At 41.6% G+C, this 26,508-nt stretch overlaps 1 protein-coding gene across 1 annotated transcript in view; it reads right to left on the reverse strand.

The window, feature by feature from the left end:
• Positions 1-26,508, reverse strand: part of LOC146797518 (inter-alpha-trypsin inhibitor heavy chain H4-like) — a 548,934-nt gene that overhangs the window by 252,390 nt on the left and 270,036 nt on the right. The window contains exon 19 of the mRNA XM_085627617.1: positions 14,442-14,468. Within this exon, the coding sequence (XP_085483743.1) occupies positions 14,442-14,468 (27 nt within the window). The remainder of the gene's footprint in view (positions 1-14,441; positions 14,469-26,508) is intronic.

A 26,508-nucleotide genomic window follows, 5' to 3' on the forward strand; every position in this document is an offset into this window, starting at 1 on the left:
AGATACCTATGTGGATTTCATGGGAGAGTTGGGATTAAGTGTAAACACGTCTAAAACCTTTATTATGAGATGTGGTAGATGGAGCAAAACGTACAGAGACATTTTTATAGATAACCACAAAATCAATTTTGTTAATACTTTTAGCTACCTAGGTATTTTATTTGATCATAATTCTACATGGGTCCAAGCGGTCCAAACGAGAAGACTTGCGTTTATTAAAACAACTGCTGTTTTATATAACTTCTCAAAGAAATTAGGCACAAGGCTCCCGCGAATATTGCTACAAATTTATAGAGCTAAATGTATATCTACAGCTACGTACGGCTCTGGATTATGGGGGCACTGTAATGTTCAACCGCTTCAATTAATTGAAAAAAAATTCTGAGATATATATTGGCTCTCCCCAGAACTACATCATCCTATGTTTGCCACGCAGAATTCGGTGTCCCATTTTTAACAGATATAATTAAAACAGAGCCAGAGCCAGTGATGCTATGGCACAGGCTGTGGACAAATGAGGAAACCCATGTAAATCAAGATATTTTTAAGGATGTAATGGGAATGACCGATGTAATGAATTTGAAATGGTTAAAATATGTTCGAGACTTCCTAAATGATTTCGGTCATCCTAATTTTTATAATGACCCGTGTACCATGAGAGTGATACCTAGGAAAGAGCTGAAAAGAAAATGTATGGCTCTTTTAGAATTATGACAGCTATCAAGAGAATTAGTAAAGCCTACGGTGGTGCATCACCAACTGACAATGACTACATTAAGGGGCCGATTCCGATCCTAGAAAAATGTTCCCCGTACGAATCGTATCCAGATTTTTTTCCATACGAATCGTACAAGTACCGTACAAACTGCCAAGTACGATTCGTACGGGAAAAAGTCCATACAAATTGCATTGGGAAAATTCCCCAACACGTCCTGGGGTCGGAAAAAGTGTCCGACATGTCCCCGGACAATTGTCCGTACGAATCGGAAAACTGAAGTCCGAGCGCCCAAGTACGATCCGTCCCGTCCGTCCGAATGTACAACCGGACGTAAAAACTCCGTACGGAGCGAACTTCAATAGCAACCATGGAGACATGTGCCTGCATACGCGCCGAACCCCCCCAGCCCCCCGTGTATGTACGCGCCGTACCCCCAGCCCCCCCGTATGTACGGTGCGAACCCCCACCCCCGTATGTACGGTGCGTACCCCCACCCCCATATGTACGGTGCGTACCCCCACCCCCGTATGTACGGTGCGTACCCCCAGCGCGTAGCGCTGGGGGTTCGCACCGTACATACGGAGGTGGGGGTTCGCACCGTACATACGGAGGTGGCGGTTCGCACCGTACATACAGAGGTGGGGGTACGCACCATACATACGGGGGTGGGGGTTCGCACCGTACATACGGAGGTGGGGGATCACACCGTACATACGGAGGTGGGGGTTCGCACCGTACATACGGAGGTGGGGGTTTGCACCGTACATACGGAGGTGGGGGTTCGCACCGTACATACGGGGGTGGAGGTACGCACCATACATACGGGGGTGGGGGTACGCACCGTACATACAGAGGTGGGGGTTCGCACCGTACATACAGAGGTGGGGGTTCGCACCGTACATACGGAGGTGGGGGTTCGCACCATACATACGGGGGTGGGGGTACGCACCTTACATACGGGGTGGGGGTACGCACCGTACATACAGGGTGGGGGTTCACACCGTACATCCGCAGGGGGGCTGGGGGGGGTACGGAGCGGCGTACTTACCTTTTCCGGCACTTTTTGGGTGCCGTAAAAATATTGCCGTCCGGACTGCTGTCGGTACGAATCGTACTTGCTAGTAGGTGAAAACATGCCTCACTCCGTCCGGACGTCACGTCCGCGGTGTCCCGGATCACATTCGTATGTGTTTTACTGTCGGTCGGTCTTTTTTCCGATTCGTACGGAAATGGTGTTTCCGTAAGAATCGTACTTCCAAGTTTGTAGGGTTTTTTTCCCGGGTACGAGGCGGACGGAGAAAACGCTCCGACCGACGGTTCGTACCTGGTTTTTCTAGGATCGGAATCGGCCCCATAGTATGCAACCTTACCTTATCCTTGTATCAAGCCAATATTAAAGATTACTGCTAGCCAGATTTAGATTGGATATTTTACATGATAAGCTTCCCAAATGCGAAGGAATGGACGTGAGAGATGCAATTATGCCCCTCAGTACAGTCTACAATTCATACTGTATTTTTTTTTCAATTTTATACTCTGATAAGAAAAAAATGGCTGATACCAATTTTAAAGAAACTAGATTTTAAAAAATGCCGACCAGTGTTTTTAGTATTACAATTTTAAAATAATGATTTTGTTATTTGGTGTTTGGCAAACTTTCTGAAAAACGTGGTAAAATGTAGGAAATCTATTATAATAGGTTGAGGAAGATCTCCAAAAAGTAGTAATTCTTTTTACCATACGAATGTGATCGCTTTTTATCTGTATGAATTGTGTATATTGATATTTGTTATGTGTTTTTTTTATGACGCTTTTATGATTCTTGTTTATAGTAATCAAATAAAGCTTTTCAATTAAAAAAAAAATGATTTAGTTACAAAAAACATTTCGCTTGAGCAAACCTTTTATCAGGAGTGTGGAGTAGCCACTGCCCACAAAAGAACGTAGTTGTTTTAAAGGTGACCACGCTTTAAAAACTGTAAATAAATGCATATAATAAAAATAAACAAATACCTATTTACTGTCAATAGCACATCTATCTGAATTACCCTTAAGGGCTTAAAATGACTCATGGGAAGAGAGGCGCATGCTACCATCAAATTCTAAGGTAAAAAACAAAATTGTTTCCATACTTAAATATTTGAAGGAAAAATGCAAACAAAATGGAATTACACTGACACTTTGGAATGCTAAATATTTTCAGATCATCTCATATTCTATGAAGGTAGAGGGGATATCTTGGGGAGAGGAGTTGGCCTAGCGTCTAGGGTCGTTGACCTCAAATCTGAGGAACCGGGATCGAATCTCGGCAATGACACTGAACATCCTGTAATTCTGTGCAAATCACTTAATATCCCAGTGCCTAACAAAAATGAATGTGTCCTCATGTAACGCAACTGGTGCTATGTAAAGCGCTCTGATACCCGATACCTTCGGGTCGAGTTTACGCTACGTAAAATTCTGTCAAAAAAAAAACGAAGGTGTCCAATGCTCGCATTTTGGGGTGTTTCCTGTCCCAAGGTATAAACCTCCCACACATGTGGGGTCTCGTGGTTACTGAGAGAGCTTTGGAAACACTAAGGCACTTACTCACCTGGTACAGGGTGTACCAGAATCTCTGGGGAAGTGTACCCTCAGGTTCTACTAAAAATCGAAGAAGTATCTGGGAAATTAATAACTCGGGGTTTGATTCCCTACTGAGTTCTCATTTTGGGCAGGACTTTCACTTCACGGTGAACGTTAAGACATTCATGGTGATCCTGCAGATCTCTTTATTCTGATAGGGTCAGCAACACTTAATACTGGCCATAAATAACTTAAAGGGCCTTTAGTAATGAGGGAGTGAGCGGTAGGTTATTTTCTGTCATTCAAAAAATACAGAACATTCGTTAACATAAACATTACAAAATTCAGAATTATAAATAAACTTTGACATTTGCAGGGCATTCTACGTAATATAACATAGTGGGATTAAGACAAGCTACATCTCCTGCACCCACCCATGTGCCTAGATTTAAAAGATTGTTTGAGGTTGATAGGTCCCTGACTGCTGGATGACCCTGGGCCTAAATAATGCAGCTAACTGCATACCAAAACAAGAATACTCTAAAAAAGTACTTTCTATGCTTCTGTTTTTGCCCTTTCTCTTGATGGGCAATAGGCTTAACTAAGCATTTGGGCTAATATTTTATCCAGAAAAGTATGGGAATGCCGGGGGCATGTTTTTTGCCATTACCCGCACATTCCAGAATATTCCCTCAGATATGAACCAATTCAGGCTTTTAACCATACATTTAATTTGCACGATGTTGGGATCAACTAAAGTGGTGAGAGCCATGCAAACCGTGCCATCCTTTACAACCCTTTGTCTCTAGTTAATAGGTTTCTCTGTTTGATTGCAGACCTTGGGCCCAAATACAGCAGCCACCCCATGGAAATTTTAAGATATATAAAGCTCAGATAATAATATTAAAAGCCAAAAACCATAGTATTATCAAACTAGAAAAAAACAAGGTCAAGATCATCTTACCTTGAAAAATTACAACCCAATATTTCTCCTGCCCTATCTAGCAAAAGTGCTAGGTGCGCATGTAGCATGTAACCTGTGCACCTTCATAGATGGGTCCGAATTTTTAGACCCACCTAGCCCACTCGAACAGAAGCATTCCTCCTCTCGGTGATGGACGATATGTGGGTGGAAAGCCACAACGTCAGCATCCATGCACTGGTGCTCCTCGATTTATCAGTTGCCATCAACACAGTGGACCATAACATCTTGGTGGACCGTGCCGAGGCCGATGGACTGGGAGCCAAGCGCTCAAGTGGATTACCTCCTTCCTGAAAGACTGTTCTCAGTCAGTCCGCTAAGCATTGTTTACTTATTCCCACGTCCATTTAGACTGCGGAGTCCTCCAGGGATTTTCCCTATCTCCCTATCTCTTCAATATATACATCCACCCACTGATCCACACTCAGAAAATGCATTGCATCACCTACAACTATGCAGATGATATGGAATTACTCTTCAGGCTGGTAAGTCTCCTGAATCCAAGATACACTTCCAATCCACTATGCTGTTCATCCGCGACTGGCTGAACAGCAATGACTTAAAACTGAACGTGGAAAAAACGGAGGTCATTATTACCAAACCAAGCTTGAATTTTGGGCTGACTCAATTTGGCCTCCCGAGTTGGGAGTTCCACCCATTCCTGAAAAAAGCAGTAAAAAGTCTTGGCATGCCAATCAACGCCGAACTCTCTCTGAAATCACAAATAAGCTCAGTAATCTCTTTATCCTTTCTAATGCTCCGCAAAATCAAGAAAAATTGGCTAAGTCCTTACTTTTGAAACCCGTTATTCAAGCCGTCATCGCCCTCATTCTTTCTAGAATTGATTATTGCAACTCCCTATATGTTGGCCTGCCCAAACACCTTATTAAAAAGCTCCACATTGTGCAAAACCAGGCAGCCCATCTAATCTATAAACAACCCAAGCAATGTCACATCACCCTTCTCAAGGAAAACCTCCAGTGGCTGCCTATAGAGCAAAGAACAACCTTCAAAGTTGGTTGCATTAGCTTAAAATCACCTCACAGTAAATGCCTCTCCTTTAATAACTCCCTGCTTCAAAAGTACACTCCAAAGAGCACATTATGATCTGCTTACCAGAAGTACATGTCAGTCCCCAAATTCAAGACAAAAAGACTGGGCGGTGCCAGATTTTCGTTCATCGCTCCCAACTTGTGGAACTCCTTCCAATAAGGTGCATGAAGCGCAGAAACTGCATTGTAGAGTCTCTCATTTTAAAATGCCAGAGATTGTCTTTAAACTATTCTCTTTGTGGCAACTTTATGATGAATGTAACAGATTAAATGGATGCTCCTCCTGTTCTTACATATGTGTCTTATCAACACGATCACTAGACGTACACTTTCTAGAGTCAGGTGTAAGTGCTGCAATTTTAGAGATATTGTTGTGAACGCTTTATGAATCCCCTTATAAGGGCGAACAATTGCCTAAATGCCTGAGGAACTCTGAGAAAGGAAATACCTGAACGGTTGCTTAGTTAGTTATCTAACAAGAGGTAAAAAGGCATCCTATAGTGCTTTAATGTATGCTAAATACACACATCATTTCATCATGCCTTAAGATCGTCTGTAAATACATGTGCTTCAACCTAGGGGAAGGTTGCAACATACACACAGGCCAGAGATTGGTAGATAGGATGTGCAGGTTTTCAAGATTGTTGTTGTGGTTGAATACTACCACTTTAAATAGAATCCTTTGTAGGTTACCTAGTAATGTGGATATTCCATTTGGAACATAGAGTCTGCCAGAGTCAGTTGTGGTCTGACCAGCGTCCGGACTGGTGGTCTTTACCCTTCATCTAATAAAGACTACTTGAACTACCAACGTTGTGAAGAACCCATTAATAACAGATCTTAACATTGGCGACGATTGGGTAACAGGTATTCAAGTATTGACCACCAGTTCTCTTAAGAAACCCACGGATTTGAATTCCAGAGCCAACGGAGTTACAGCGTTGAAGGAACATTAGGTTTACAAGGAAAAACAAATTCGTAAGGAAACTGTAAGTTTGAAATTCGTTCTTTGAAACGGGAATATACGAAAGGAGGATATACAAAATCAGATTTTTCATTAGTAACCATTACCTGCATTATTCAAATGCCTCTCGTGATCACCGGATCCGTGCTGTCCTGGGGAGCGTGCGTGCTGTTCAGCTGCTTCTGTGATGTGCGGAGGTGAGACACGACGTAATCCAACTCTCTCACCTCAGCTCTCTCGGAGTGTTCTCTGACGTGTGGAGGTGCGACATGACCTCTTGAAGCATTTCACCGCTACGGAGCTTCCGGGGCATGTTGTTTCCATGCGCGGTGACGCGGTGACGCGCACACCCTGAGTGTTGCTTCTACAGCTGTGTGCTCCACTACTCTTCTGCACATGCGTGGTGACGCGCACACCGATTTAAGATTTTGCTCATACAACGAGCGCGAAGGAGTGCAGTGAAGCGCAGTAAGGAGAGAAGAAACACTGCAAAGAGCGGAGTAACGTAGTGAGGCACACATTTAGTTTGTTGAGTGCACACCTTGGAGATGTGCGGTGACACGCACACCTTTGTGGATCTGTAATTTCTAACATTTTAATGTACCATTGATTGCTGGTATGCAGATTTTACAACTTATTTGTGGTGGATAATTTACCTTTTTGCACATACTCATTATGTCATCCTCTAACATGTCCCAACCTCCACAGTTCCTTTCAGATAAAGGTGACCCTACTCTTCCTTGGAGTAGGTGGAAGCTGTTATTTGACTCATATTTGTTGGCCATTGGTGGGGAGAAATTCTCTGCGCTTAGGAAACAGGCAATTCTTTTACACAATCTGGGAATTGAGGGTAGACATGTCTATGAAAGCCTAGATGAGATTGTTTTGGGGCGAGATGAAGGTGAACCTAAGAATGTTTATGATATGTCATTAATGATGTTAGAGAAGCATTTTGGGGCTAGAATAAATGTTGTCTTAGAACGACATAAATTCTTTACGAGGGTGCAAGGTAAATTGGAGAAAATTGGAAACTATGTGGTAACTTTAAAAACTTTAGCTCGTACATGTAATTTTGAGCAACTCACAGATTCTTTAATAAGGGATCAGATTGTGAGATGTACTAATGATGTGAAAGTCCAGCAAAAACTTTTAGCTAAAAATCCTGATCTCAAAGAGACATTAGCTATTGTAGAAAGCCTAGAAAACACGAATATGTGGGTGCGTGAGATGAAGGATGTTAAGAGTGACGCAGTGCCTAAGTAAGAAGTAGCTGTCAATGAAATAAAAAAAATGATGACAACAAAAAAAAATGAAGAAAATAGTGCTTGCGATAAGGTTGGTGATGTCAAGAGACAAAACAGTGCAGAGACACGTAAGAAATTTGGCAATAGTGAGTACCAAAATACATGCCGTTTCCCAAATGGTTTCAAATGCTTTAGGTGTGGTAGTGAAGGACATCTATCGAATAGTCAAAGTTGTTTTGCAAGATTTGCATTGTGTAAAAACTGTGGCAAAAAGGGACACTATGCTCGCATGTGTCGTTGTGTTAAAACTCAAGTGGTACATTGTGTGGAAGAACAAGGAAATTTTATGTTAAGTGTTAAAGAAGAAAATGGTGTAGTGGATGGTGATGCCTTGGAGATGTTGGTCTGTGACATCATGGTTGGAGGGAAAAAGTTGCCGGTTTTAGCTGACTCTGGGTCTCCATATACGATGGTTGGAGATAAGAATTGGGAGATATTGTTTGACAAGGAGAATTTAGAGCTTAACCCACCTGACATTAATCCAGTGGGTTATGGGGGCAAAAAGATTGACGTTCTAGGGTACGGAGTGATGAAAATTCAATTTAAGGACAGAGAAACTGTTGGTAAAGTGTATGTGGCCAGAAGGGGATATAACTTGTTGGGGTGGAGACATCAGAGAGATATGGGTATCACTCTGAATCCCAACTCGCCTGAGAAAGTGTTATTACTGTCTACCTGTCAGTCTGCTGATGGCATTTGTGCAGAATTCCCTACAGTTTTCAGTGACAATTTGGGTTTGTTGAAGAGTTTTGAACACAAGATTATTCTGAAGCACGGAGCTCAACCTTCTGTCTCAAAAGTGAGGAGAGTGCCACATTTAACGATGGAGTCTTTAGAGCATGAAATCAAAAAACTCCTTCAAGCTGGTGTCATCGAGGAGATAGAGAGCTCGGAATGGTTGGCCCCAGTGGTTTTAGTGCCCAAAGATTGTGGAAAGAGCGTCAGGATGTGTGTGGACTTGAGGGTACTTAATTAACACATCTGGGTGGACAGACAACCCCTACCAAATATTTCAGAGACTCTGGCACTAATAAAAGATGCAACATTTTTCAGTGTGATGGATTTATCATCAGCATACCACCAAGTGAAGCTCGATCCGGAGTCAAAACATCTGACTTCGTTTGTCACACCCATGGGAGCTTACAGATTTATCCGCATGCCTTTTGGTTTGGCCTCAGCAGCTGCTTGCTTTCAGAGAGTCATGTGTAAAGTTCTGGAAGGATTACAGAAAGTTTTGGTATTTCAAGATGACATGTTAATTTATGGTTGTGATAAGAATGAACATGATAAACATTTGCGGGAGGTTCTTTCTCGTTTGCAAAGTTCAGGACTTGTAATCAAGAAAGAAAAATTTAAATTTTGTGTAACCTCTGTGAATTATCTGGGGCATACGATTTCAGGTGAAGGAATTAGTCCAAAGTTAGATCTAGCTGATAGTGTAATTAAAGCACCTGTACCTTCAGATAAGGATCAAGTTCGATCCTTTTTGGGGCTTGCTGAATTTTGCTCTAAATTTGTTCTGAATTTTGCTAGCTTGTCTCTGCCGTTGAGATCATTGTTAAAAAAAAATGCTAGGTTTGAATGGTCGCAAGAGTGTGCAATTTCTTGTAACAGCATTAAGAAGATTATTGGCAAAATGCCTACACTTGGACAATTTGATGCTTGTAAAAAGACAATATTAACTACAGATGCAAGTATGAGGGATCTAGGAGCGGTATTGTCTCAAGTTGTGGATGGTGAAACGAAAATTATAGCATTTGCTTCACGTTCCTTGAGAGGTGCTGAGGAGAGATATTCTGTTGTAGAGCGTGAGGCTTTGGCAGTATATTGGGCCATCCGTCATTTTAAGTTTTTCTTATGGGTATACCCATACTGGTTAAAACAGATCATCAACCGCTTTGTCAGATATTTTCTTGTAGAGAGGCTGAAACATCTCCTCGCATCAAAAGATGGATGGAGGGATTAACGGAGTTTAACTTTAGAGTTGAATATGTTCAGGGTTCCAAACATTTACCAGCTGATTGTTTGTCTAGGATGCCATTAGATGTTGTTGGAGATGGAGTTGAAGATTCTTTGGTAGCATGGGTCTGTGAGTCTGCTGGTTATGCAGATGAATGGGATCAAGCTTGTCGAGAAGATAAGGAATGGGATGTACTTAAAGATTGGATTGTCAAGGGTTGGCCTTCAGATTAAGAGGTGCCAGACACTTTCTTGCACGTGAAAGATGAGTTGTGTATAATTGATGAGAAATTACTCAGAGGTGAGAGAGTGATACCCCCTCGTAGTCTTTGGAGTAAATTAATTAACTTGGCACACAATCTGGGAATTGAGGGTAGACATGTCTATGAAAGCCTAGATGAGATTGTTTTGGGGCGAGGTGAAGGTGAACCTGAGAATGTTTATGATATGTCAGTAATGATGTTAGAGAAGCATTTTGGGGCTAGAATAAATGTTGTCTTAGAACGACATAAATTCTTTACGAGGGTGGAAGGTAAATTGGAGAAATAATTGATGAGGAATTACACAGAGGTGAGAGAGTGATACCCCCTCGTAGTCTTTGGAGTAAATTAATTAACTTGGCACACGAAGGACATTTGGGAAGAAATCTGACCAAGGCTAGGGTTCGTGAATGTTATTGGTGGCCTGGTATGGATTATCAGGTGGAGGAAGTTGTTAAGGATTGTTGGGAGTGCTCCAATAATGATAAAAGCAGGAAAATGTACGTAGCTCCTCTTTCTCCTGTGGAGATTCCCACTGAGCCTTGGGTTAAGTTGGGTTTAGATATTGCTGGACCTTTTGATCTTTTACGACAAGATGAGCGTTATGTACTATTGTTGGTAGATTATACTTCCAAATGGGTTGTAACCAAATGTGTGCCCATGGTCAATACTCGGACTGTGATTGAGTTTCTTACAGAAGAATTTTCTAGGGAAGGAATTCCCAAGTGTCTCATTACTGATAATGGGGTACAATTTGTTTCTCAAGAGATGGATCTTTTTCTTAATGATTTGTCCATCAAACATTTTAAAACTGCATTATACCTACCACAAGCTAATGGTCTAGCACAAAGCATGAACAAAATTGTGAAGAATTGTGTTCAGAGAGCTTTGCATACCCAATCTTCTCTAAAATCCTTGCTCAGGGAGACATTTTGGGCTCATCGTAATACTCCAAATAATGTAACCTTGTTTTCACCTTTTTCAATCTTGAGAGGGAGAAATCCTCATGATAAGTTGAATCCAGCTTGGTTGAAGAGGAGTGTTAGTGTGTGCCAATCTAAAGAGAGAACACAGTGTAGAAGATTAATTCATCAAGGGAGGTATAAAGTTAGATTTGATGGGAAAAATAGAGTTTGTGAGAAAAAATGGTATGTTGGAGATAGAGTCCTGGTTAGAAGACCACGGTTGATAAAAAAGGGTCTTTCCAGGTTTATGGGTCCATTTTTGATTGTGGAAGTGAGGAAGAATGTTGTACGTCTTAATACAGGGAAAGTTTGGACTATGTCCAGGTTGGTCAAGTGGAATGGAGATAGAGCCAGATTTTGAAAGACTGCTTTTAGGCATCCTTGCGTACCAAGTGACCAAGCTTCTAGTTCTGTTGCCCAACCTGATAATGAATGTGGGGAAATTTGTTCTGGGGGACACACTTCTAGAAGGGCAAGGTTTCCTCCTGTTTGGCATCGTGATTATCTCATGATGTAGTGCTCACGTTGATAGGACACGTTGATAGGCTGAATTTTCTTTGTTTTTAAGTATTCATGTGAATTCTTTTGATGTTAGCTGGTATGTAATATGGATACCTGTTTTATTCATTCAGTGCTTGTGTATGTTTTACTGTTTTTATTATTGTATTTTATTTCCTTTCATGTGAGGGAGATGTGTTGTGGTTGAATACTACCACTTTAAATAGAATCCTTTGTAGGTTACCTAGTAATGTGGATACTCGATTTTGGAACATAGAGTCTGCCAGAGTCAGTTGTGGTCTGACCTGCGTACGGACTGGTGGTCTTTACCCTTCATTTAATAAAGACTACTTGAACTACCAACGTTGTGAAGAACCCATTAATAACAGATTTTCACAATTGTCTAATTAAATCGTCCGAGTTTGAAGGATACAAACTACTACAAGCACAACTTCAGGAATCAAAAATATTTGTCCCAGTCCTTCTCATGTTGTGCCCATACAATCTGAACTACCTACTTCAGACTCCCTCATTCCCCATCTTTAAGAGAGAGAGTTAAAGACTCTCCTATTCCTGAGGAACTTTTCCTAAAGCTCTCCAGCCCTTCTTCCTTCGCAACTCCTACATTTCAGAGTGGGTATATAATATCTGTGATGTCATGCTTAGCCATGACAAGACCCATATTTCCATTCTTTATATGTATTTTAACATCCTGTGCTTCAATTATAATTATACTCTCATGTATAGATGCCTTACTTGGGCCTGGTTTGCACAAACAAACCTGTAAAAATAACATTAAATGAACAACCTCTCGAGAAGTCGTGATGGCACTTGGATGTTTATATGTGCAAAGTTCCATGTTTACTATCATGGCACCAATAGCATGCAAAGACCCTCTATAGATCAGAAACAACAAGAGACACTAGACCCACATCTCAGTTTTGTTCATTGTGTACAGAAAGCTGGGATCCTATGGGCCCAATTCCCACAACTAGTTGGGCATGTGACTTATAGGCAGAAATAACGTTTATTATCATCAAAACTCGGATTATTTATTCACAAACATTTTTTCGCCAGAGCAAATCTTTGACCAGGAGTGTGGGATAGCCATTGGCCAAAAACGTTATTATTTTGGGGTATTCATGAGGATGTGAATTAGAAAGTAAAACACATCTCCTAGCCCCAGAAAGTGGTTGTGTAAGGGAAAAAGGTTTTTACTTCTAAAAAAAAAAATTGGCATTGGAGAAAAAATGTTTACATGGGAATCACTCAATCAATCGGGATTTGTAGAGTGAGGCTAATCAGCTGAGAGGGTTTCCAGGTGCTGGAAACCTGCTGCCATCAGTCCAAGAGCCATGTCTTGAGTACCTTTCTGAATTCTGTGAGAGAGCATGCTGTTTGGAGGTGGAGGAAGGTTGTTTCAAGACTTGGTAGGAGAAGGAGGGTGGGAGAGCGCAGGTGTCTGGAGGGTTGGTAGTAGTTCAGGCAGTGGTTGATGTATGCTGGACCTTGGTCGTGGAGGGCATTGTAGGCATGTGTCAGCATCTTGAATTGGCATGTTTTCTCGATGGCAGCCAGTGGAGACTCCTGAGGTGGAAGGTGATGTGGGCCCTTTTGGGGAGGTTGAGGATGAGTCTGGCCACTGAGTTCTGGATGGTTTAGTGACTCTTCAGGTGATGGGTGGAGATTCCTGCATAGGGTGCATTGCCGTAGTTAAGTCAGCTGCTAACTAGTACTTGGGTGATGGTTTTCCAAGTGTCGATGGAGAGTCATCTGAAGATCATTTGGAGCATAAAAAATAAATCATAAAAGATTTCCAGGAGTACATCTTAAAACTGCGATTGTTCCAGGTTTCAAGGTGTATACCTGGAAATCTTTTGCAGATTCCAATAAATCTGACATTTCCATCATTAAATACTTGGAACCCACAGATGCAGTTTTCTGACTCCTTTTCTAGATAAACAGATCGATTATATTTAGGTCTTGGGTACAAAACGCTACCATTAACCAGTTAAATATGAATTATGTCACTTTTTTTACACTAAATAGCAACAGCTTCTTAAGGGACGTAATACGGGAAAAATCGGATGCAAACTCTGTGATATATTTTTGAGGCACAGTACAGCAAGGCTCCTTGCTGCGCTGCCCTGCTTCACAAGAAAAGGGAAGGAATGTGCCGTATTTATCCAATACGGCGCATTCCTGTCCTTTTCCCTTGTGCTGGCACCATTTTCACAGCCTAGCTCTAATGCAGGTACTTCTGTACCATAATGCAAGGGTTTCTGCATTGTAGGCTAGATGTTTTTTTGCAGGAAGGGGCGACTTCCTGCACAAAAACAATCATGAGAGGCCTTTTCTTCTTTCTGTGAGCACACATAGAAAGAGGACAAAATGAGGAGAAATAAAGATATTTCTCGTTGTCATGCATCTCCTGGGGAGGAATATCTTTTTTAGCACATCCCAAGTTCTTGTAAATCTGGGAATGCGTTAAAATCAATGGATGTTCTGTGGGAACACCTGGGCAACATCCATGGAAATGCCTCCCAGGCACAGAGTAATGCAACGTAGCGATTTGTGCTGCATTACATTACTCCAGATTGATGAAGCCACGCAGTGCCACACAAGGTGGCCTTGCGTAGCTTCATAAATCTCATTTTACATTTGTGTTGCTCTTGCACCACAGTGCATGTTGCAGGAGCGACGCAGAATGGTTCATGAATATGCACCTCTATTTGAACCATTTTAAAATTACCATACATCATAGTTACTCCAAACTTTTCGCTAAATCCTGGGATTATGTGCTCCTAATTTCCTCCTGGTTCTATTTGGAAGAAACTGCACAGAAAAAAGTTGCAATGTAGGTGAATGCCATGCAAAAAAATAGTCACACAGCCCTTTTCACCATCTAATCCCAATTGCACAAAATTTGATCTGTGCGCAAACATTGACACAATGCTGTGCACAAATGCTTGTAAAAGACTATTCTGAAAGGACCTGCCAGTACTGGAAATACTCAACTCATTTAATCAAATCCTCCTGAAGCGCACTCCAGGTTTTGGGCTAACCACACCTGAAAATCTGCGAATAAATGTTTAACTTAAAAGTAACCAAAAACCTCGTCAGGGCCAATAACAAATCAATGTGAATTACTGCTGTGAACCTAAAGTGACTTACCAGTTACTTTCCGGCCACGTCCTGGTCCTAAGGGAAAAAACATAAAACAACTTGTTTTAATTTTTTTTAAAGTTTGGAGGCACTTTTCACAAAATGTGTGTGTTTTTTGTGGCATTTTTGGAATGCTCTTTCCCTAACAGAAACTTGAGGAAATTCAGAATTTGTAACCACAAATTCACATTTACAAGGCATTCTGGGCAAGGAAACTAAGAGGGATTCACACATGCCACACTACTTTGCACTTGCCCTTGTGCCAAGATTTCTGGGGTTAATAAGTCACTCCTGTGCTGGCTGGCTGTGGCTCCAAATGCTGCATTCAAAAAGAAGGTTTCCCAAAATACATATTCTAGGCCTTCCAATCCTTAATTTTTGTGACCTTTCCTTTCCTGTGCTATTTAGAAAAGCGTAGGAAGCTGGGTGGCATGTGCTTTCCCACTTCCGTATATTCCAATATATCCCCTCACCGAAATGTGAAGAAATTCAGTCCTTGACTTGGTATATACATCTGCTTACCCTCACAAACTGGTCTCGAGACTCTATGCCACCACACTAGCGGTGTCCTCGCTCTCTGCTGATCGCACCCGCATTGCCTGGAGCGAGGACCTTGGCATCGATCTTTCTCAGGAGGACTGACTGTATTGTTGTAAGCAGACCAGACACCTATCTCCTAATTACCACCTACGCCTCATTCATTTTAAGTACTTGCACAGGCTGTACCGCTCCTCCGCTCAGCTGTACAGAATGGGCCTCACCTCCAGTGAAAGATGTCTCCGGTGCTCGTCCACAGCGGCGGGCTTCTCTCATCTTGTCTGGCTGTGCCCATCAGTTTCTGCATATTGGCGCGACTTGTGTACTGATATTACTGAGATTTCCTCCTTGCCTGTCTCGCCAGATCCATTGACCTGACTACTCAGCTTGGTTAAATGCATTGCCCAGATGCCTCTCGTTGGCTCACGGCTATGCTGCTTGTTCTCGTGCGTCGCAGAGTTGCTATACATTGGTGCCGGAGGCCCGCACCTAATGTTGGTGCCTGGCTCGAGGATGCTTTGCGTTGTCAGACGCTTCTGTCAGAATTTTGGGAACTAACGCCAGCTATGGGCCAGCCGCATGATATCTGGGGACCTCTTGTTTCATTTCTCCTTTCTCGGACTGCCTCTCCCTCTGCGACCTCTCCCCCTCTCCCTGCCGGCACTCTGCCCACGGCGGCCGCCAATGCTGGTCCGTAGAACTCCACCCTCCTCTCCCCGCTCGCTGCCGTTTTCCTCACGCCCCCCCTGCTGGCACCCCACACCATTCGATGCCCCTCTCTACCCCCCTTGCTCCATGCCCTGCCACTCCTCCTTACAATTAATGGTGTGCCGTTATTCTACAACTGCCTTTCTGTGATTGATAACTGACGTGGCCTATCTACTTTCTCTTGTTATTTGCGGAAGTACTGCTTGATTACCTTGTAACCTGATGTGCACAACTTTTAATAAAGGTCTTTGAAAAAAAAAATTAAAAAAAATTGAAGCACAGTTGCTTTTAAGAGTGTGTGGCTGAGAGGATGGATTGATGAATGGATGGAATTATGGATGAGTGTGCATCACGCCATACAGTCAGTCACCTGTTCATCGTCCATGTACTCATTCACCGATTGACTCATTCCTTCAACCATCTACTCAGACATCCACCCACCTAGTCACACACAATCAAAAATGTGCACACTTACACACTCTTCAAACAAAGAATAAACACATGGAGTTACAAAAAAGGAAGATCTATTGAATGTGGCATGGTTTGTTTCTTATTTAATATTTTTTGTGTTTTTGATTCATTTTATTATTGAGCAGGAGCTGGTAGAATAAATCTGCATTTGCGGATTGTGGGCTCTTTCTCGCTTCTTGTTATCAGAACCAGGCATGTGTTGTGTCGTAGGGCGGGGGTATAATATTCACTTATACGGATCTTAATTTCGGATCGTCCTGTGGTCACCACCACCAACCCTGTTTTCACTTTTTTCTCCTATTTGTAATGTGCCCTTTTGTATGAAGCATGCTTTGAGTAAGGTGTGCCCTGCTGCTGTGCAATGGTAATAATTTCACATTTGTAGCGTAGCGTAGTGTATGTTGTCAAATTCAGTGTGGTTCAGATCGCTATTTCAAAACAAGCCACTGCACCTATAATTTTATAGCAGCAATAACAAAAATGTTCTCCATTTTGAGTTTAGATACAGATCTTACGTATCAACGTATTTTTCCTTAGACACAGAATGGGTAAAAACCTACCATACATAAGGCTCAATATCTACACCATTGTAGGAACACTGGCACCAGGAGCAATCAGCAACTCTCTGGGTATATGTTCAGATGCATTAGATACCCAGTGGGTGGAGTGAGGCTAAGGAACCGAGAACACAGCATGGAGGCTTCACATTACTTTTCTGAAGTATAAGAAGCTGAGTTTATTTTGCCAGCTTTGAAAGACAGAGAACCTCGATTTACCCAGACATTTGGCTAGACATCTTCTCAATAGCACATAGAGTAGTGGCCAGAAAGCACCCACCCCTTTTGTTTCCAACTTTGTCAGATACACAGACTAGGGAGTGGGTCACCGGGGTGGAATCTGGAGGTGCCTGTGCTTGAGCCATGTTGGCATCTATGGCAGCTTGTCACTTGTAGCTGTGAAGCTTGTGAGAAAGGCTCATCCTGGTTGGCAATGTACAGCAGAGCCTGGATGACAATTTCTACACTCTCTGCCTGACAGCACTAGTGGTGCTGGGCCCTCCATAGTTCCCTGTCTATAGGGACATGGTGGTGCCTCCAGCCTCACCTCCTAAACCTCCAAAAGCAGCTACATGAAAGGCCTGTTTTCGTGTGGGAATGGAGATGTGGCCGTGCCTGGAGACACTCTTGTCCCACTCAGGCTCATACAACTACAATGAAATGTTCACATATAAGAAGAAAAGCTCCACACACCAGTATTGACATTCACAATTTACCAATAGCTGAATGGATGATGGAATTTGGTTGCCTAGTGAGTGAGTGACCCTCACTGCAACTAATGGCAGAGAGGGACAGATTGGCAGCTATTGGTTGTTAAAATGGTTAGCTCTTGCAAGACAGGTAAAGCTGCCTCTGACAGACTTTAACTCTTCCACACTTTGATGAAGGATATAAAATTTAATTTGTATCCTTTTTCAGTCATATTTGTATTTTACCACTTGCATATTTTTGTGCGCTATTCACAGACATTTGAATTCAATGTGGATTGTTACAGGTAAACAATGAAGGCTGCTCCTGGCTTTGAGAATATGATCATATTTGACAGATAATATTTCTCACTCAAAATACTCAAAAATTATTTAAATTACCTTCCTCAGTCACGAACGATTGAAAATGATGCTATCAAGTTTCTAGGTAGCAGTTAATAGGTGGTACTATTTCCCAGTGTCATGTTATAAAGCTCATAGACCTCTGATGTATGAAAGGCTGACTGCGGCTTCCAGAATTGCACCTTGCACACAGTAGGCCGCACCTGATTTCAGTAGTCTTCTTGAATTCCATTATTTTTTCATTATTTAGTCCCATTTTTTATGTATTTATGTCTTTCCACTTTATTAATGTTCTTTTTTTTTATTTTGCTTCTTTCTATTAATTTTACTAAAGTGATAGAGGTCTCCTACAATGGGCATCGAAAGCACCCTTTTGTAAATGGCACACTAATGATGCAATAAACAAGGGATGCCCACTTGGGTTGGGGTATGCTATCAGCAACTCAGCTCAAAGCAGAAGGCATTAATGAACATCGTATGGAAGCTTTTCTGAAATTCCGCAGCTTTTTAGGAGTCAGGTCAAAGCCAAAATATTGGCAACTTACTGTAATGCATGACCGTATCTGGAGAGCTTGGGTTGATACGTTGAAAAAGAAAGAAAAATAAATCATTACACCCTTCATCTAATAAAGACTACTTGAACTACCAACGTTGTGAAGAATCCATTAATAACAGATCTTAACATTGGCGACAATTGGGTAACAGGTATTCAAGTATTGACCACCAGTTCTCTTAAGAAACCCACGGATTTGAATTCCAGAGCTGACGGAGTTACAGCGTTGAAGGAACATTTGGTTTACAAGGAAAAACAAATTCGTAAGGAAACTGTAAGTTTTAAATTCGTTCTTTGAAACGGGAATATACGAAAGGAGAATATACAAAATCGGATTTTTCATTAGTAACCGTTACCTGCATTATTCAAATGCCTCTCGTGATCACCGGATCCGTGCTGTCCTGGGGAGCGTGCGTGCTGTTCAGTGGCTTCTGTGACCTCAGCTCTCTTGGAGTGTTCTCTGACGTGTGGAGGTGCGACACGACCTCTTGAAGTATTTCACTGTTACGGAGCTTCCGGGGCATGTTGTTTCCATGCGCGGTGACGCGCACACACTGAGTTTTGCTTCTACAGCTGTGTGCTCCACTACTCTTCTGCACATGCGTGGTGATGCGCACACCGATTTACAATTTTGCTCATTCAACGAGCATGAAGGAGTGCAGTGAAGCGAAGTAAGGAGAGAAGAAATACTGCAAAGAGTAACGTAGTGAGGCACACATTTAGTTTGTTTGTTGAGTGCACACCTTGGAGATGTGCGGTGATATGCACACCTTTGTGGATCTGTAATTTCTAACCTTTTAATGTACCATTGATTGCTGGTATGCAGATTTTACAACTTATTTGTGGTGGATAATTTACCTTTTTGCACATACTCATTATGTCATCCTCTAACATGTCCCAAGCTCCACAGTTCCTTTCAGATAAAGGTGACCCTACTCTTCCTTGGAGTAGGTGGAAGATGTTATTTGACTCATATTTGTTGGCCATTGGTGGGGAGAAATTCTCTGCACTTAGGAAACAAGCAATTCTTTTACACAATCTAGGAATTGAGGGTAGACATGTCTATGAAAGCCTAGATGAGATTGTTTTGGGGCGAGGTGAAGGTGAACCTAAGAATGTTTATGATATGTCATTAATGATGTTAGAGAAGCATTTTGGGGCTAGAATAAATGTTGTCTTAGAACGACATAAATTCTTTACGAGGGTGCAAGGTGAATTGGAGAAAATTGGAAACTATGTGGCAACTTTAAAAACTTTAGCTCGTACATGTAATTTTGAGCAACTCACAGATTCTTTAATAAGGGATCAGATTGTGAGATGTACTAATGATGTAAAAGTCCAGCAAAAACTTTTAGCTGAAAATCCTGATCTCAAAAAGACATTAGCTATTGTACAAAGCCTAGAAAACCCGAATATGTGGGTGCGTGAGATGAAGGATGTTAAGAGTGACGCAGTGCCTAAGTAAGAAGTAGCTGTCAATGAAATAAAAAAAATGATGACAACAAAAAAAATGAAGAAAATAGTGCTTGCGATAAGGTTGGTGATGTCAAGAGACAAAACAGTGCAGAGACACGTAAGAAATTTGGCAATAGTGAGTACCAAAATACATGCCGGTTCCCAAATGGTTTCAAATGGTTTAGGTGTGGTAGTGAAGGACATCTATCGAATAGTCAAAGTTGTTTTGCAAGATTTGCATTGTGTAAAAACTGTGGCAAAAAGGGACACTATGCTCGCATGTGTCGTTGTGTTAAAACTCAAGTGGTACATTGTGTAGAAGAACAAGGAAATGTTATGTTAAGTGTTAAAGAAGAAAATGGTGTAGTGGATGGTGATGCCTTGGAGATGCCGGTCTGTGACATCATGGTTGGAGGGAAAAAGTTGCCGGTTTTAGCTGACTCTGGGTCTCCATATACGATGGTTGGAGATAAGAATTGGGAGAAATTGTTTGACAAGGAGAATTTAGAGCTTTCCCCACCTGACATTAATCCAGTGGGTTATGGGGGCAAAAAGATTGACGTTCTAGGGTACGGAGTGATGAAAATTCAATTTAAGGACAGAGAAACTGTTGGTAAAGTGTATGTGGCCAGAAGGGGATATAACTTGTTGGGGTGGAGACATCAGAGAGATATGGGTATCACTCTGAATCCCAACTCGCCTGAAAAAGTGTTATTACTGTCTACCTGTCAGTCTGCTGATTACATTTGTGCAGAATTCCCTACAGTTTTCAGTGACAATTTGGGTTTGTTGAAGAGTTTTGAACACAAGATTATTCTGAAGCACGGAGCTCAACCTTCTGTCTCAAAAGTGAGAAGAGTGCCACATTTAATGATGGAGCCTTTAGAGCATGAAATCAAAAAACTCCTTCAAGCTGGTGTCATCGAGGAGATAGAGAGCTTGGAATGGTTGGCCCCAGTCGTTTTAGTGCCCAAAGATGGTGGCAAGAGCGTCAGGATGTGTGTGGACTTGAGGGAACTTAATAAACACATCTGGGTGGACAGACAACCCCTACCAAATATTTCAGAGACTCTGGCACTAATAAAAGATGCAAAATTTTTCAGTGTGATGGATTTATCGTCAGCATACCACCAAGTGAAGCTCGATCCGGAGTCAAAACATCTGACTTCGTTTGTCACACCCATGGGAGCTTACAGATTTATCCGCATGCCTTTTGGTTTGGCCTCGGCAGCTGCTTGCTTTCAGAGAGTCATGTGTAAAGTTCTGGAAGGATTACAGAAAGTTTTGGTATTTCAAGATTACATGTTAATTTATGGGTGTGATAAGAATGAACATTATAAACATTTGCGGGAGGTTCTTTCTCGTTTGCAAAGTTCAGGACTTGTAATCAAGAAAGAAAAATTTAAATTTTGTGTAACCTCTGTGAATTATCTGGGGCATACGATTTCAGGTGAAGGAATTAGTCCAAAGTTAGATCTAGCTGATAGGGTAATTAAAGCACCTGTACATTCAGATAAGGATCAAGTTCGATCCTTTTTGGGGCTTGCTGAATTTCGCTCTAAATTTGTTCCGAATTTTGCTAGCTTGTCTCTGCCGTTGAGATCATTGTTAAAAAAAAATGCTAGGTTTGAATGGTCGCAAGAGTGTGCAATTTCTTGTAACAGCATTAAGAAGATTATTGGCAAAATGCCTACACTTGGACATTTTGATGCTTGTAAAAAGACAATATTAACTACAGATGCAAGTATGAGGGATCTAGGAGCGGTATTGTTTCAAGTTGTGGATGGAGAAACGAAAATTATAGCATTTGCTTCACGTTCCTTGAGAGGTGCTGAGGAGAGATATTCTGTTGTAGAGCGTGAGGCTTTGGCAGTATATTGGGCCATCCGTCATTTTAAGTTTTTCTTATGGGGTATACCCATACTGGTTAAAACAGATCATCAACCGCTTTGTCAGATATTTTCTTGTAGAGAGGCTGAAACATCTCCTCGCATCAAAAGATGGATGGAGGGATTAACGGAGTTTAACTTTAGAGTTGAATATGTTCAGGGTTCCAAAAATTTACCAGCTGATTGTTTGTCTAGGATGCCATTAGATGTTGTTGGAGATGGAGTTGAAGATTCTTTGGTAGCATGGGTCTGTGAGTCTGCTGGTTATGCAGATGAATGGGATCAAGCTTGTCGAGAAGATAAGGAATGGGATGTACTTAAAGATTGGATTGTCAAGGGTTGGCCTTCAGATCAAGAGGTGCCAGACACTTACAGATCTTTCTTGCACGTGAAAGATGAGTTGTGTATAATTGATGAGAAATTACTCAGAGGTGAGAGAGTGATACCCCCTCGTAGTCTTTGGAGAAAATTAATTAACTTGGCACACAATCTGGGAATTGAGGGTAGACATGTCTATTAAAGCCTAGATGAGATTGTTTTGGGGCGAGGTGAAGGTGAACCTGAGAATGTTTATGATATGTCAGTAATGATGTTAAAGAAGCATTTTGGGGCTAGAATAAATGTTGTCTTAGAACAACATAAATTCTTTACGAGGGTGCAAGGTAAATTGGAGAAATAATTAATGAGGAATTACACAGAGGTGAGAGAGTGATCCCCCTCGTAGTCTTTGGAGTAAATTAATTAACTTGGCACACGAAGGACATTTGGGAAGAAATCTGACCAAGGCTAGTGTTCGTGAATGGTATTGGTGGCCTGGTATGGATTATCAGGTGGAGGAAGTTGTTAAGGATTGTTGGGAGTGCTCCAATAATGATAAAAGCAGGAAAACTTACGTAGCTCCTCTTTCTCCTGTGGATATTCCCACTGAGCCTTGGGTTAAGTTGGGTTTAGATATTGCTGGACCTTTTGATCTTTTACGACAAGATGAGCGTTATGTACTATTGTTGGTAGATTATACTTCCAAATGGGTTGTAACCAAATGTGTGCCCATGGTCAATACTCGGACTGTGATTGAGTTTCTTACAGAAGAATTTTCTAGGGAAGGAATTCCCAAGTGTCTCATTACTGATAATGGGGTACAATTTGTTTCTCAAGAGATGGGTCTTTTTCTTAATGATTTGTCCATCAATAATTTTAAAACTGCATTGTACCTACCACAAGCTAATGGTCTAGCAGAAAGCATGAACAAAATTGTGAAGAATTGTGTTCAGAGAGCTTTGCATACCCAATCTTCTATAAAATCCTTGCTCAGGGAGACATTTTGGGCTCATCGTAATACTCCAAATAATGTAACCTTGTTGTCACCTTTTTCAATCTTGAGAGGGAGAAAACCTCATGATAAGTTGAATCCAGCTTGGTTGAAGAGGAGTGTTAGTGTGTGCCAACACAGTGTAGAAGATGAATTCATCAAGGGAGGTATAAAGTTAGATTTGATGGGAAAAATAGAGTTTGTGAGAAAAAATGGTATGTTGGAGATAGAGTCCTGGTTAGAAGACCAGGGTTGATAAAAAAGGGTCTTTCCAGGTTTATGGGTCCATTTTTGATTGTGGAAGTGAGGAAGAATGTTGTACGTCTTAATACAGGGAAAGTTTGGACTATGTCCAGGTTGGTCAAGTGGAATGGAGATAGAGCCAGATTATGAAAGACTGCTTTTAGGCATCCTTGCGTACCAAGTGACCAAGCTTCTAGTTCTGTTGCCCAACCTGATAATGAATGTGGGGAAATTTGTTCTGGGGGACACACTTCCAGAAGGGCAAGGTTTCCTCCTGTTTGGCATCGTGATTATCTCATGATGTAGTACTCACGTTGATAGGACACGTTAATAGGCTGAATTTTCTTTGTTTTTAAGTATTCATGTGAATTCTTTTGATGTTAGCTGGTATGTAATATGGATACCTGTTTTATTCACTCAGTGCTTGTGTATGTTTTACTGTTTTTATTATTGTATTTTATTTCCTTTCATGTGAGGGAGATGTGTTGTGGTTGAATACTACCACTTTAAATAGAGTCCTTTGTAAGTTACCTAGTAATGTGGATACTCCATTTTGGAACATAGAGTCTGCCAGAGTCAGTTGTGGTCTGACCTGCGTCCGGACTGGTGGTCTTTACCCTTCATCTAATAAAGACAACTTGAACTACCAACGTTGTGAAGAACCCATTAATAACAGATCTTAACAATTGTCTAATTAAATCGTCCGAGTTTGAAGCATACAAACTACAACAAGCACAACTTCAGGAATCAAAAATATTTGTCCCAGTCCTTCTCATGTTGTGCCCATACAATCTGAACTGCCTACTTCAGACTGCCTCATTCCCCATCTTTAAGAGAGAGAGTTAAAGACTCTCCTATTCCTGAGGAACTTTTCCTAAAGCTCTCCAGCCCTTCTTCCTTCGCAACTCCTACATTTCAGAGTGGGTATATAATATCTGTGATGTCATGCTTAGCCATGACAAGACCCATATTTCCATTCTTTATGTGTATTTTGACATCCTGTGCTTCAATTATAATTATACTCTCATGTATAGATGCCTTACTTGGGCCTGGTTTGCACAAACAAACCTGTAAAAATAACATTAAATGAACAACCTCTCGAGAAGTCGTGATGGCACTTGGATGTTTATATGTGCAAAGTTCCATGTTTACTATCATGGCACCAATAGCATGTAAAGACCCTCTACAGATCAGAAAAAACAAGAGGCACTAGACCCACATCTCAGTTTTGTTCATTGTGTACAGAAAGCTGGGATCCTATGGGCCCAATTCCCACAACTAGTTGGGCATGTGACTTATAGGCAGAAATAACGTTTATTATCATCAAAAGTCGGATTATTTATTCACAAACATTTTTTCGCCTGAGCAAATCTTTGACCAGGAGTGTGGGATAGCCATTGGCCAAAAACGTTATTATTTTGGGGTATTCATGAGGATGTGAATTAGAAAGTAAAACATATCTCCTAGCCCCAGAAAGTGGTTGTGTAAGGGAAAAAGGTTTTTCCTTCTAAAAAAAAAAATTCTCATTGGAGAAAAAATGTTTACATGGGAATCACTCAATCAATCGGGATTTGTAGAGTGAGGCTAATCAGCTGAGAGGGTTTCCAGGTGCTGGAAACCTGCTGCCATCAGTCCAAGAGCCATGTCTTGAGTACCTTTCTGAATTCTGTGAGAGAGCATGCTGTTTGGAGGTGGAGGAAGGTTGTTCCAAGACTTGGTAGGAGAAGGAGGGTGGGAGAGCGCAGGTGTCTGGAGGGTTGGTAGTAGTTCAGGCAGTGGTTGATGTATGCTGGCCCTTGGTCGTGGAGGGCATTGTAGGCATGTGTCAGCATCTTGAATTGGCATGTTTTCTCGATGGCAGCCAGTGGAGACTCCTGAGGTGGAAGGTGATGTGGGCCCTTTTGGGGAGGTTGAGGATGAGTCTGGCCACTGAGTTCTGGATGGTTTAGCGACTCTTCAGGTGATGGGTGGAGATTCCTGCATAGGGTGCATTGCCGTAGTTAAGTCAGCTGCTAACTAGTACTTGGGTGATGGTTTTCCTAGTGTCGATGGAGAGTCATCTGAAGATCATTTGGAGCATAAAAAATAAATCATAAAAGATTTCCAGGAGTACATCTGAAAACTGCGATTGTTCCAGGTTTCAAGGTGTATACCTGGAAATCTTTTGCAGATTCCAATAAATCTGACATTTCCATCATTAAATACTTGGAACCCACAGATGCAGTTTTCTGACTCCTTTTCTAGATAAACAGATCGATTATTTTTAGGTCTTGGGTACAAAACGCTACCAGTAACAAGTTAAACATGAATTATGTCACTTTTTTTACACTAAATAGCAACAGCTTCTTAAGGGACGTAATACGGGAAAAATCGGATGCAAACTCTGTGATATATTTTTGAGGCACAGTAAAGCAAGGCTCCTTGCTGCACTGCCCTGCTTCACAAGAAAAGGGAAGGAATGTGCCGTATTTATCCAATACGGCGCATTCCTGTCCTTTTCCCTTGTGCTGGCACCATTTTCACAGCCTAGATCTAATGCAGGTACTTCTGTACCATAATGCAAGGGTTTCTGCATTGTAGGCTAGATGTTTTTTTGCAGGAAGAGGCGACTTCCTGCACAAAAACAATCATGAGAGGCCTTTTCTTCTTTGTGTGAGCACACATAGAAAGAGGACAAAATGAGGAGAAATAAAGATATTTCTCGTTGTTATGCATCTCCTGGGGAGGAATATCTTTTTTAGCACATCCCAAGTTCTTGTAAATCTGGGAATGCGTTAAAATCAATGGATGTTCTGTGGGAACACCTGGGCAACATCCATGGAAATGCCTCCCAGGCACAGAGTAATGCAACGTAGCGATTTGTGCTGCATTACATTACTCCAGATTGATGAAGCCACGCAGTGCCACACAAGGTGGCCTTGCGTAGCTTCATAAATCTCATTTTACATTTGTGTTGCTCTTGCACCACATTGCATGTTGCAGGAGCGACGCAGAATGGTTCATGAATATGCACCTCTATTTGAACCATTTTAAAATTACCATACATCATAGTTACTCCAAAATTTTCGCTAAATCCTGGGATTATGTGCTCCTAATTTCCTCCTGGTTCTATTTGGAAGAAACTGCGCACGGAAAAAAGTTGCAATGTAGGTGAATGCCATACAAAAAAATAGTCACACAGCCCTTTTCACCATCTAATCCCAATTGCACAAAATTTGATCTGTGCGCAAACCTTGACACAATGCTGTGCACAAATGCTTGTAAAAGACTATTCTGAAAGGACCTGCCAGTAATGGAAATACTCA

The sequence above is a fragment of the Triturus cristatus genome, chromosome 9 (genome assembly GCF_964204655.1).
Source record: "Triturus cristatus chromosome 9, aTriCri1.1, whole genome shotgun sequence".
Taxonomy (NCBI): domain Eukaryota; kingdom Metazoa; phylum Chordata; class Amphibia; order Caudata; family Salamandridae; genus Triturus; species Triturus cristatus.